The sequence below is a fragment of the Diabrotica undecimpunctata genome, chromosome 8 (genome assembly GCF_040954645.1).
Source record: "Diabrotica undecimpunctata isolate CICGRU chromosome 8, icDiaUnde3, whole genome shotgun sequence".
In the NCBI taxonomy this organism is placed as follows: Eukaryota; Metazoa; Arthropoda; class Insecta; order Coleoptera; family Chrysomelidae; genus Diabrotica; species Diabrotica undecimpunctata.
The window spans coordinates 71462541-71477801 of NC_092810.1; the positions used below are offsets into that span (position 1 = coordinate 71462541).

The 15261-nt window shown below is 31.8% G+C and overlaps 1 protein-coding gene across 1 annotated transcript in view; it reads left to right on the plus strand.

The window, feature by feature from the left end:
• LOC140447682 (tetraspanin-1-like) overlaps window positions 1-15261 on the plus strand; it is an 82783-nt gene that overhangs the window by 26991 nt on the left and 40531 nt on the right. Inside the window, exon 2 of the mRNA XM_072540478.1 lies at window positions 10718-11147. Coding sequence (XP_072396579.1) covers window positions 10718-11147 — 430 coding nt within the window. The remainder of the gene's footprint in view (window positions 1-10717; window positions 11148-15261) is intronic.

Consider the following 15261-nt stretch of genomic DNA (forward strand, 5'->3'; position numbering starts at 1 on the left):
TGGTTGTCTTTTTAAAGACGAATTGCATGCTATGATTTTTCTGACGGATACTCTCAAGTTAAAGTTGATTTAGATAAAATTAAATTATTAGAAGAATTTTTCACCAAATAAAAAAACACAAAATTTGTTTAATTTATTAATGTTTGTATTTTGAGAACGATTTCCGAAGTGGAAATTGAAACCTCAATAAACTTACTTTAACCTTCAACTGTGGCTTATTCCCATTAAGAGAGTAATTACTTTAAAATGCCACAAGAAAATAGCTTCAGAACAATACTGCATATAAACTCGTATAGAACAATAAATTATTAAAAAACAGGAATGCGTCTAATAATTTAGCCGGCGACGTGTGTATAACACAGGTTAAAAAAAGTTAAAAACAGATACAACAGAACGTATTGAAATACTATGGAAAATAAGCAAATATAGTATACTCTGCAGATGACGTAGTTCTGATCGAAGAAAATGAATAAGATCTGCAATGAATGATATGTCTGTCCATTTAATACGTCTAAGGAATTTAACTTGAAAATATCGTTACAAAAAATTGCACTAGTATTTTCAAAAGAGCCAAAAGAGTAAGATATAAACCGGTGATAAATAGTTCGAATGATAATATACCATCAGAATAATAGGCAATGTGTAACTTGTTTTCTTCACGTCAACTGTCTTTCGATTCTCCATTCTTCCTCTCTGTATGTATTGAACTATATCTAAGAAGGTCTTAATAAGAAACAGAAGAAGTCGCTAGTAAAATATTTTTTTTTTTTCGTAGAATATATAGAATTACAATATTATATTTACAAATTTACAGATAGCCGGCGATAAGAAATGTAACGAATCTAAGCTGTATATATGTTACGGTTAAAACGCGAATAATAGATAATATTAGAATTACCTGGATAGAGTTAGAATTATCCAAGCATAGTGGATAAAGCTACATATTTGTGAATATTTCGTGAATATATTGTGAATGGAGAATGAATGTATAAAGGTAGTGCTTCGGAAGTGATGCCTGCCTTACAGCGGCCATTCCGCTTTCGGATCGCTGGATGACAGAGGAGGGTCTGGTTTAGCAAATAAGCGTTCGTCGTTGACTCGGCGACGAGAGGGCATTTTAAAGTACCTCGGGAACTATCGCCGGAAGTACGAAGAACGAACCCTGCACTAAGGTCAGTCAAGCTGCGTCCTGAACTGAGATGTCTTTTGAAGATTCTAGACCCTCCTCTATAAAGACGAAAGAAAAAAGATAACTTGAGAGGCTTTTCTTATGGTCATCTGAATCCATCTTAATATGCTGAAGACGCTTAACTCACAGAAAGTCTTATGTGCTTATTTATACTTTTAGTTGGTCTAGCGGTAGAAGTAAGAAAGTAAATGGTGAAGACGTCTGGGACAAACGCTGTGTGTGATAGCCACTTGTGACGTATTAGCTATTGCAATATTGATTTGTCAAATGTTTAAGAAAAACAAGTAATATGCTTGATTTCAATGGAAGAAGAAGAAGGTAATGAGTTAAGCTTGGAATGTAATAGCGAGTAAATATATTAAGATCATTTTTTCTTACTGAAAAATTATCATATTCTTAAGATGTCTCTTCGCTACAGATAATGGCAACTAACATGGCTATTGTCTAAATAGTTCAATAGGAGATAGGTAAAACTAGCCTAAAATTAGGGAGACAGAAAATTCTTCTTGTGACCGGATTACTTCTAACTTGTATATGGAATAATTTTACATTCCCTACTGAGCTTTTTTGTGTCTTCATTGTTTGATACTTTATCCACTGATCGTATATATTGGTATCTAAATCTAAACAAACGTAGCTGTTAAAATATGTTATTGGCTATGAATTGATTAAATTGTTGTGGCGGTGTATGGTTTTTACTAACAATCATAAACTCTTTTTTTTAACTTTAAAAAACTTCTAATTCAAGATATTTGTATTTCTGTTATTTAATTATCATGTTCAATTTAGCTTCAAATTTTATTTTCCTCTGTTTTTGGGTGATTTCTTCTTTCCCTTAGACATGTAGACAGGGTGGTAACATTCACAGCATTAGAACTAGTGCTTCATTGAATCTTATAACTTTGTATTCTAACAAACATCGCCCTGATTGATACATCTCCACTACTAATTAAGATGCTAACATAAATTTAAGCACTTTTTGTAGCTAATAATATACCAATGAGATCAAAGTAATAAAATAAAATAACTAACGAAAATATTTTTTTATTCGTATTGTAACTTTCAACTCCTTTGTACAAATTCCTTACTAACAATCGATGTGCGACTGAATTAGAACGCCATCATGCAGAAAATAAGATTACACTCTACGAAATTAGAACAAAGACATTAGACTTCTGGATCTAAATATATACATGGGGTTTAGCAAACATATAGACTAAAATAAACATTGTTCGAGACCAACCATATCGGCCAAAAACTTTCATAGTTGCTGTTTAGTTAGTTAATTTTTCTAAATACACTTGAACGTAGACAAAACTTTACTTTTATTTTTAACAAACTAGTTCATAAAGTTAATATTTTAAATTGCTGCTGTCTTTATTAAGTAGAACGAAATGAGTTGTTGAAATAATACTGCACAATCTAGAATAATAAATATTGAAAAAAAGAAAGGTATAATCTATATAATATAATATAATAAAAATTAAATCAGATAACTAATGAAAAAATTGAAATGTCATAGGTTCGAATCATCTAGTTTTAGTTACCTTTATAGAAATTCTAAAAAAATTCATATGGATACTTTAGAACAGGTCTATTTCTTGCATAAACAAATACTACTTTTATAGATATCAGCCAAGTATTTGATACGTAGTAGTTCTGTTGTATAAAATAAAAAATAAAATAAATATGAAGTATTAAAATCAACAAATTCTTTGAAGTGAAATTAAAATAAACAGAGTTACTACTACTGGGAACAGAGGACGGTTTATTTATACCGTCGATGGTGACGTAGTTTAGATGGAGGTTGGCGTGGGGGTTAGCGTGGAGATTGGCGCGGCGGTTTTCGCGAAGATTTCTGACAGGAGGATTTTGATTGTCGGGTGAAGCGGGCGATATTTTCTTTATGAGTTTCTCCATGTAGAAGGAAACCGTACGCTCTCTTCTCTTTTATTGAGACAATTTGCCTTTTTTTCAATTTCTATAGCTTCTCGAATAATTCTTCGTTTATTAGATGGTTCTGGACTTTTCAAAATCAACTTTGTGACCTTTATCAAGATGGTGTTGACCTAGAGCTAAAATTGAATTGGAATCGAGAACAGAAATGGAATATTCATAAATCCTATTTTGGATTCTACGATCTGTTTGGCTTATATAGGATCGGGGTCAGTCTGCACAAGGAATTTCATAAATTCCGTATTATTCATTTGGAATGTTGTCTTTAATTGTTCGGACAAGAGATGAGAGTTTTTGTTTGGGGGTAAATATTGTTCTTATTCCTCTAGATTTAAAAATTTTGTCCATTTTGTCAGTGACACCTTTGATGTAAGGAAGAGAAGCTATCATATGATGAGGGTCTGAGTCTTTGGGTTGAGATTGAGTGGGAGATTGATGTCTCTGGATGCTCCGATTAATGTGATTTTCACGGTAACCGTTTTGGATGAGGGCTTGTTTTAAACTAGAGATCTCAGCAGGTCTACTTGCATCATCGCAAAGGCATATTGATCTGGAGACAACGATATTAATGTCTGAATTAATTTGTGACGGTTTATGATAAGAGTTAGGATGCAAGTAACGATTGGTATGGGTGAGTTTTCGATAACCAGAGTGATGAAAACCTTGGGATTGGTTCTTCTTTATGATAACTTCGAGAAACGGTAGAAATGAATCAGTTTCCACCTCCATCGTGAACTGGATACTACGATGTATACCATTCAGATATATTTGAAAACACACCAAAGCATCCCTGCCATGAGGCCAAATGACAAATTTATCGTCAACATATCGTTGCCAAAATGTGGGTTTAAGCATTGATGTGGATAGTGCTCGAATCTCGAAGTCTTCCATAAAGATATTGGCAATTACTGGAGATAGTGGAAAACCCATTAGGGCACCATTTATTTGTCTGTATAATTGATTTTGGATGATAAAATAAGTGTTGGATATACAATGTTTAATGAGAGATAAGAGGTCACGCTGGATACTGTAGTTAGTTTTCAGAATGTTGAGAGTTTCGTCTATAGGAATTTTTGTAAAGAGTGAAACGATATCTAAACTTACTAGAATATATGACGGTGAGATAGGGTATTGTTTAAGAAGTTCGATGAAACGAAAAATATTTTTGACGAAGAATGAAGCATTTTCGGCGAGAAGTTGTAGAGTTTTGGCCAAGTACTTGATCAATGGTGGTATAGAGCCGTTGTATGCACTGACAACTGGACGGAGAGGAATATCGGGTTTGTAAATTTTTTGTAGACCATATATTCCAGGTGTTCTTGAAGACTTTTCACGAGGAATTAGAGATTGTTTTATATCAACAGGAAGAGAGGTTTTATTGATAATGGCTTTAGTTATTTTATCCAAATAGGCTGTGGGATTATTAAGAATTGGTCTTTCGACTGGAGTATGGTATTTGAGAATGGTATTTGAGAGTTTATTAATGCAAGCAGAAGTTTTTAGGTTGACGGTGGTATTGCCTTTATCGGTGGGAAAAATGACTAGATGGCGGTTTAACTCGGAAGACAGTTGAGTTTGATATTAATTTTTGTAATAGTATTAATCTAAGCTCTAAGTTTAATTGTACTAACCGCAGAAATCTTTCGAAACATTTTATTCGCCTCTATGGGGAGGAATTTACCAGCTCACTAAATCATATAGCAATTTGCTGCTACGAAAGAATCGTCTTCTTTGTGATTTAACATTCCTTAAACCTGCCAAGACCGTTAACTCATTCCCAAATTTCAAAAACTCAAACATCATACTCTATCTTCTATTTCTCAAAATCTTAGAAATAAACGTGACAAATATCAATATTGTCAATATCTGGTCATCTTTTCATTCTTTTTATATACAGTCTATCGTATGGGACAGTTTTGACCCTATCAACACACAGACAGCGCTAAACACTTTCGAATCAAAGACTGAAACTCAAAAGTAGAAATTAGCGCATCTAATTATCGAGACAATTCCAAAAACCACAACATTGAAACCCACTACAGTGATTTATAACTTTTCTGATACCTCTATTTCGACCATTGTCCCTCAAGCTTGAGCAAAAGGTTTCAATTAAGTTAAGAAGACATCTTCAGTTTACCTTAAGAAGATGGTGAAATATCTAGATAAGACATCGCTAGAGTTCTTAGAAACTCAAAGACTCCTACTCCAAACATAGCCAATCCGAAAAAAAAACCCTAAAAGAACTGCAATCAAGTCCAAATCTAGTCATTCTTCTCGCCGATAACGGCAATGTCACTGTCATCCTAAACACTTCTTTTTACATAAATAAACTTTCAAATCTCATTAACACTCTAGACTACATACCCATTCTTAATAATCCAACAATATATCTCTAGAAAACAACAAAGGCTATTATCAATAAAACCTCTCTTCCTGTTGACGTAAAACAATCTCAGTTCCTGGTTAAATGTCTTCCAGAACACCTCGAATATATGGCTTACCCAAAATTCACAAACCCGATTTTCCTCTACATCTCATTGTCAGTGCATACAATGGCCCTACACAGCCATTGGCTAAGTACCTGGCCAAAACTCTACAACCTCTCGCTAAAAATGCTTTATTCTTTGTCAAAAATTCTTTTTATTTATTTGAACTTCTTAAACAATAACCTACCTAACCGTCAGACATTCTAGTAAGTTTCGATATTGTTTCACTATTGACAAACATTCCTATAGATGGAATTCTTAACGTTCTGAAAACTAAATACAGTATTTAACAAGACCACTTATCTCTCATTAAACATTGTATGTCCAACACTTATTTCATCTTCCAAAATCAATTCTACAGACCAATAAATCGTGCGACAATGGACTCCTCACCCACTATCTCCAGTAATTGCCAATATCTTTATGGAAGACTCCGGAGACTGAGACCTCGGAAGCCCTGAAGAAGACATCAAAGAGGATGTCGAAAGCTCGGCGCAATGATAATCGACACGGTTCAACCCCGGAAGACTGTTGAGTTTAATATTTATTCTTGTAATAGTATTATTCTCAGCTCTAGGTTTAATTGTACTGACCGCGGAAACCTTTCGGAATAATATATATCACTGCTTTGCTTATATCATTGCTTTTATACATAGGCCTGCTATAAATACTGATACAAGTGTAACCGCGGCTTGTACGACTGACAAACTAATTGCAGCTAAAAGTAATGGTGACATTACTGACTATTGACATGTACACTATAAACACGCCAAAACATTCTAGCCTAGTTTCGGTCGTTACGATTGAGTTGACAGATAAAGAGAACCGTATTGCTATCGTTGCTCTTTATAAGTGTGGAATGAAAGAGTTCATATTATAGAATTACTAAAACCGTTAAATATTTCGCGTGTTTTGTATATATTGTACTGTTTAATTGTTTTTGAATACAACGAGTAAGTCACCTTAAAAGATCCGGCCGGCCATGCGTGGCTCGTGCATTACAGGTTATTAATGCTGTTAAGTCAAAAATTAGCAAAAATCACGAAAACAAAAAATTATTGCTAGGGAAATGGATATTGTGCCGAAAACCATGAATTACATTATTTAACAAGACTTGAGACTTAAGTTATTAATCAATAAACAAGTCAACGCCTTATCGTTGCAATAAAACAAAATGTGAAAAAAAATCAAAATGCCTTTTGTGGTTGTACGGGGCAAAGCGCGTTACAAAAAAATCTTGTTTACAGATAAAAAAAATTAGTCTGGAGAAAACTTTCAATAATTAATAAAACGATATAGTTTATGCACGGTCATCCAAGGAAGTCCGCGAACTGGTGCCAAGGATCAAATGAGGACAATCTACCTCAGTGATGGTTTGGTGGGGAGTGTCCTATGACGGCATCGATCCTTTAAATTTTTATGACAAGGGCGTTATAGCAACGGTACATTTTAACAAATGCAGTGGAGCATCTAAATCACATACACTTCATCTAATTTAGTTAACGATGTACGTCATCGGCGTCATAGCTTGTGACGTCACATGATACCAACACGAAATATTTAGGGTGTAGGTGTGTTCTTTTTTAGAATCACTTTACCGAGTACACTGGCATTACAGCCACTAGACATATTTTATTATATACGCGTAGAACTAATATTTAAAAGTTTCTATTAATGTTAACTTAAAGAAATACACAATAATATGTTTCATTTAATTTGTATAAATACATTATAAAGCGTTTTTATCAAGAACATTTGTTCGGAACACACTGTAACTGTAATTGAACGAAGGTAAAATTTTGGCATAAATTGGTAACACCTATTTGACAGTTGCGGTGTTGACACTTTTTGTACTTTATTATTTTAAATCTTAAAGTGAATACTTCTTGTTTTATATTTTTAACTATTTAATAAAATCTGTTCTTTTTAGAACAAAATTAGTGTGTTTTATTTCAAAAATGTCATGTAAGAATTTAAATAGTCGTTGTAAAGAGTATATTAATAATTATGTGACCTATTTGATTTAAAATGGATTCAGGATTTTTTTATACTTTGGCAACTATGTCAACTTCAATCTCTGACGTATATAATGACGTAAATCGTTATCTAAATTAGATGGACTGTATATTCCAAAATAGACCATGGATATCCCAACAAGACTCTGCATCTCCGTATAAAGCGAAAAACTTAAAAAATTGATGGATTGGAAATCATATACCCGAATTTATGAGTAGTGAAAATTGGGCGTCAGCCAGCCCAGACCTTAATCTACTCGACTCCTAATTGTGGTTATTTTTAGACGGTATGGTCCATACACGACGTCAATTTAATCAGGAGTAATTGAAACAGGCTCTGGTAGAATTTTTGGACAATGTGGCTATGGACGTCGTACAGCGTTTATTCAGACAAATAGCGGTCATTTTAATTTTTTTTTGTTATTTGTAGCTTATGATATTAGTAATAAATTGTGTAAAAATTTTTCAAATCAACTCAATAGTTTAATTGTTTTTAGTTAAATATCTTATATCAATATTTATGGCAAGACTAAATAAAGTACTTTTTAGAGAGATATCGGTTACAAAAGTGGAGAAGAAAACAAAGAATCTTGCTACTTCATGCTTTAATGAAAACGTTTTGTATATAAATCCATGCACATCATCAATTCATCTATATATACTACTCCCCAAAATTAACGCACCACCTCAAAGGGACCATGATTTTAAAACTATATTTCTGCTAAACTGTTAATTGCATTTCGATGATTTTTATTTCATATTGTAGGTATATTTCTTAATTAATTACTATTTAATGTTTTTTGAGAAATGTCAACGTTTTACATATATAAGGGCTGTAAAAATAAAGTTGTTGTTTTTTCATCTAATCTTGCAACACCCTATGGAATGAATTTGAAACAAATGCTTATTAATATTATTAATATTCTTATTAATCTTATTAATATTTCGAGTAACATTATTTCTTAACATTTTTATAAAAAATCATCTCGATCTCTCTATTATCAAAAAAGAAAAGTACGTTCAAAGCATGACGTGATTTTATTGAATTGTAATACTAATTAATGGAAGCAGTTACTTGGCTATGAAACAATTTGACAGGATAGTTTTAGACTGTCAATATTGTTTACATTTCAATAAATAGTTTTGCTCTTTTGTGTATGTTAATTAGTTGACATGGACCGTATTTCAAGAAATTTGAGCCGAGATGAATGTATTCACGCACTTACTTTAGTTGATATAATGTTAAGTTGTCGTGAAATAGACTTGAGGTTAAGACTATCTCATACTACAATATCACGAGTCATTCAACGTTTTCGAGAAACAAATGACCATACGAGACGACGTGGACAAGGAAGAGGAAGACTCACAACACCACGCCAAGATCAGTTTATTAGGCCTCGTTCTATTATCTATTATATAAGAGAACGTTTTGTCACGATGAGACCTTTATAAATAAAATTGGAATTTGTTCATAATATTTAAATTAGTAGGAACACTATACAAAGGCGTCTCGCTGAACAAGATCTGATACCAGTCAGAACACCAGATTTAAAAGTAAATCATCGTAGAAGTAGACGAATTAGACGAAATTTGTAGGACGAATCTTACTTCTCTTCTTTTCAAAGTAAATGTTGTTCGTTGAAAAAGAGTGCTAATTTACTTAAAACACTAAAAATACCTAGATGTAACTAGATGTAGATTAATATACCCAGAGTTGTGTTTACCTTTAATCTTATTTTAACTTTTGACAAAGGTCAAAAAATTTGTGTAGATGAAAAGTGATAAAATTTTGCTATTCTCGAACTCAAGTATAAAGCACTTTCTTAGATCGACATTTTTCGGTATATTTTAGACTTATGACCAACAGAGTGCCTTAAAATAAATTTTTGACTAATTTTTGTGATTGTTAGTACATAAAACCTTAACAAAATCTTACAGGTATATTGAATCTTCCTTATTTCTTCTTCAGAATTAGGTAATTCTAATTATGTGGTTGACAGGTCTCAATGACTTTAGAACTTCTAGTACATTACCTATTCAGGATATAGAATTTCCTGTCCGAATTTACAGCAAAGATATTCATTATAGCCTTAGATATTACACAATTTAAAAAAATATTTTATTGATTATTTATCATTTAGAAAACTTCAGGAAATTTTTGCATGCAATATACATGTAATCTGTTATCAAATTTTGTTGTGCCAACAGTCAAAATTGGTGACACTTTAACGATTGAGGAACTAGAACTCTGATTGCATTATTTGACTTCAATTGTTTAACAAGAATTTTCTGCATTAGAATTAAACTAATTAAAAAATAACAGTACTATGAACACAAAAAGTAATATATTAAATATAAATTCATTCTTTACTAATTCTAGCATTCCGTAGTAGATTGAATAAATCCTCTCGATTTTGACAAAAGTCGTCGGGTTATTATTTTAAAATTTATAATAACCCTAAATTGTTACATGAAGATTTCCAACTATGTTTACTTTATATTTAAAACAACAAATGATACAAACAGTATCAATAACATACTCAGTAATTAATATAAATGTATATATTGATGCTCAATAAGATCCGTAATTGATTACACATACCTGAATAAAAATATAAATAGCCAGTAGAATCATTCTAATGAATAAACCAGGGAATAAAAAAGTTTATATTAAGAGTCAGAAAGATTAAGAGTATGTCCTAAATTTGTGACTAATCCTTGTCAACTTAACTTTGAACTATAGCGGTATAAACATATACTTTGTTTGTTAGATGCACCTAAGTGGAACCTACGACTTACTAAATGCAAATTGTCTTCACTTTTTTAATTTTTACTATTCTATTAATTGATTAAGGTATATTTTTAATATTAAGAAACACTTAAAAAATTAGAAAATTTGAAACCTCTATCACTAATCATTTAAACTTGATCTGAGGGTTGCTTTATAAGTATCGCCGTGCACCAATGTATACTAACTAATTGTGCCGATGTATATAAATGTATCGGATAGAATATTCGCCACAAACAAACCGCTTGGCCTTTTAATTTTATTAGTATTATTAATGTTTCAGGTGCCTCGGGTGTCAGCGGCAGGGCGATGCGCTACTACCGTCTCTGGATTTATACGTGCAACACAGCCCTGCTGGCAGGAGCGTTGGCGTTCGGCGGGGCGGCCGCCAGAACCGTACTCTTCGATTTTCGTCGATCGCTCATCCCATCTCTTACGCTCTACCAGCCATCTTTTTTGTATGCTTATTTAGCGCTACTCACGCAAGGGGGCGCTCTTCAGTTACTCGGTTGCGTTGCCGCGCTTCGGTTATCTGAGAAGTTGTTAAACGCTTATTGGTTGTTATTGTTAGTACTGTTATTCGGAGACGTAGTGTTGGGTGCCTTTTGGGCGTTTAGGTTCGAGAGAGTGTGTCAAGAACTGAGGCCTGCTCTACGTGTTCGGTTCTACCAAGAGTACGGGACCAACGGCGACTTTACCGACATGTGGAATAGGTAAGTTTTAAGAAAAATATGTTTCTATATTTCTTTCTTCCAACAGCAAAAGCCAATTATGTACAAATCGTGCTGTATATATACTATGCTCTCTTTAAATGGTATTTTTTTTAAACGAGCAAATAAAGCTTAACTCATATATATATATACATATATACATATATATATATATATATATATATATATATATATATATTCACTATTTATTTAATAGCTTCCTCAGGAGTAAACTAAAACAATTTGAACATTACAAAAAATGGCGTGAAAATACATTTTAAAACACTCACAGAAATTAAAAGATTTCGCAAATAAAAACTGACATTGAAGTATTCGAAATATTGAATGTCAAGATTAAATTGTCTTAAGCACGTTCGTTACAGCTATACGATAAAAAATTAAAATGATTTCAAATGTAAAAATAAAAATAACAATAAAAGAAACGTTAGAAGAATGATATTTCTTTGATGAATTATTAAGGTTAGTTGTTATTAAGATGAATGTTGGCTATTTTGAATATTTATTAATTTTGTTCAATATATTACAATATTTATGTTACGTAACTGTCCAGTGTCCGTTTTATAATTTAAAGTGTTTTTATTTTTGTTATTGTAATACATCTCAAGAAATAATCTACTTTTGTAGTTATCAGTCTGTGCCAAAATGTGAGCTTTAGTCTAGCATATGACCAGTGTTTTCATAGTGCTCAACCACTGCGCAAGTATTTTTTCCCAAGCGGCAATCACTTTTATGTTGTGTGATGCGTTGTTTTAGCCATTGTGATGTTTGACCAATGTAGCTATTTTGAGATCCTAAACACGGTATTTCATAAAGGACATTACTTTTATATAAGGTTAGTACTGGGTCTTTGATTTTTGAAAATAGTTGTTTGCTGTTCACGGTATTATATTTAGCTATACTAATATTAGGAACATTTTTGAATATAGATATGACAGAATCGAATAGAAAAATTTTGTACATTATGTCCAGATTTTTTTGTAAAAAGTTGTCATCAACAATGGACATCATCCTGTTTTTCATACCTAGTACGGTATTATATTTTTGACGGGTTGTATGGTTTGAATAAAAATTTATATACCTGCCTGATGCTGTCGGTTTTTGGTACCAATCCAATGTCAAAATATTGTCATTGTAACATATATTGTAATATATTGAACAAAATTTATAAATATTCAAAATAGCCAACATTCATCTTAATAACAACTAACCTTAATAATTCATCAAAGAAATATCATTCTTCTAACGTTTCTTTTACTGTTAGTTTTATTTTTACATTTGAAATGATTTTAATTTTTTATCGTATAGCTGTAACGACGTGCTTAAGACAATTTAATCTTGACATTCAATATTTCGAATACTTCAATGTCAGTTTTTATTTGCGAAATCTTTTAATTTCTGTGAGTGTTGTAAAATGTATTTTTACGCCATTTTTTTGTAATGTTCAAATTGTTTTAGTTTACTCCTGAGGAAGCTATGAAATAAATAGCGAAATATTGATTTTCATTACAGACCACTTTACCCGATAATTCGAACGTATTTATAAATTATTTTTTGGTCGAAATAATCACTTCTAATAATATATATATATATATATATATATATATATATATATATATATATATATATATATATATATATTGTTTTTCTTCAAGTCCCATCTCTATCGAAGGTTGGAAATTATCATGGCAATGTAGGCCCTGTTGACTGCCGCTCTAAATAGTTCTGCAATAATGCATTCAAATCATTCTCTGGAGTTCTTAAGCCATGATATTTTTCGTCTTTCGCTTTTGTCGAATTTTGCCTTGCATAATAAGTTACATAATAAGCTTTTGTACATCCTAGTCAATTTGAAATCTTGAATGCCAATACTTCTAGCGAAATTAATGTTGCATGCAGTCTTATTTAGTAATATATCACAGAAAACTATTCGATGAAAATGTTGGTGCCAAAATATCTTTTTTGTTCATTTCAATTAGGCACTTTTACATTTCAGGCTATAATATTGTAAGTCATTGGATCAAAGCTTGTTGGATTCTTGGGTATAACGTCAATGAGATTGTAAATGATTCTTTCATGAGTTTAAAGCTCCATTTTGTTCTGTTTGCTGTAAATACTTTTTCGATAGGTATCTGCTGCATCTGTTAAATCTTCTTTTATTCTCTTCCCGCTGATCTCTTTGGGGTTTATATTCTAGACATAAACCAGGAAAGTTAGTCTGTAGTGGCACTCGAATACTTTCGACCTAGATTTTACCATACCCTCTCTTGATTAGACGGATACTCATATAACGTTATTTTGAGAGAAATTTCTGAAGGAGCTGTCCTGGGACCAAGAACTTTTTAGTACGAGCTTGTTTGTAGGTTTTGCATGTTTTTGTAGATTGAACCCGATTTGAAAGCTACCTAACTTTGGTTCTAAATTTGGAACTAATTATTTATTCCCGCATAAGTTACTCTTTGTTTTATGTATATTACCGAAGCCCAAACCCGCTATTTAAATTATGAAAAGATATCAAAAAAGTGTGAGTCTGAAATATTTAATTAATATTTCACACCCCATATCCTATACATCAAAAAATTTAAATAGAGATACAGTATGAATTATCAATTTATATATAATTTATATATATATATATATATATATATATATATATATATATATATATATATATATATACGGAAAAGAAAAATCGATCAAATTCATCATGGGCGGAAAATAACAGCTCACTACTATTTCTGGGTGTGTTTATCCCAAAGAAAGATATAGATGATGTAGCTAAAGTCTACAAAAAACTAAATTACACCAAGAGATATTTAAATTATCGCCCAAACCATAACATAAATATTAAAAGAAAATCATCAAATCACTACACTATAGAGCTTAAAACACCTTTTCCAAAGAATCTGCTACAAGGAATTCCACAAGATTGTACAAACGAAACAAAAAACACCAAAAACTGTCCAGAAATGCACACAAGAAGGGATTTGAAGGTAACAAAAATATCATATATAAAACACTTATCAGAAACATAAAAAGGATAGAAAATAGATATAACGTTTCATATCAGAACATTTAAAACAACCAACACACTAAGATCGATACTTTCCAAAACCAAACCCAACAACATATATGACCAAAGAACTTCAGTTATAAAATACCTTCGTGTGAACGTAACAATTTTAATCTGGGAAAAAATTTCTCACCACTTAGTGTTAGGATAAATAAGTATGAATCATATATTACAAACAGAGATTTTGGCAGATCACAGATATACAAACATGCCTAGAATAATGAGCACAGAGTGCAGTGAGAATATACATCAATAGTTATAAAAGAAACGAACAAAAAGAGGAAAATCAAAGATACTGCCCTCATCCTGCTAAATGAAGAAAATTGTGTAGCAAACATATTAGTCCCATGTAACAGGCCCTGGTGACCAATACTGCAAGAAAAAGTCAGCAATAAGAATATACCAACACTAACGCGTTAATAGCGGATCAGAGACACATCATCTATAATTAACTACATAAGCACAAACAAATCAGAATTTGATATCATTTCGAAGGTACAACATGTCTCAGAATTTCACTCGAGACACGGCAAATGGATACAAGATCGATACCAAGTAAGTAAATGGTTAAAATGGTGTTTTCACCCACCGAAAATTTATAAACATTTACAGGTTAAGATTATTATTAATTCTTAATTTAAAAATTTTTTGTATTGCATTGGAAGTGGAAACGTCAGCAGAAATATAAAATGTAATTCTCATTACAATCAAATCTATAACTTTTTTTATAGTTTAATCCCATGTAAAATAATATTTAACTTAGACATGCTAAAACAAAATAGTTTCAGAACCTCTTTAACCACATTTTTATTAACTTACTTATCTACACTAACTTACTACTTAATTTTATATCTCTCAGTTTTATACCAATAAACTAATAAACTATAGTCTGTTAAATGAACGAATTTTATATTGTATCTCTGCATATGACGCTGTGATGATACCTAATATGGTTGAAATACGTATAAGCGGATGGCAGATGCCCTGCATTGAAATTAAATCTAAAACCGTCTTTCTGTGTATTAA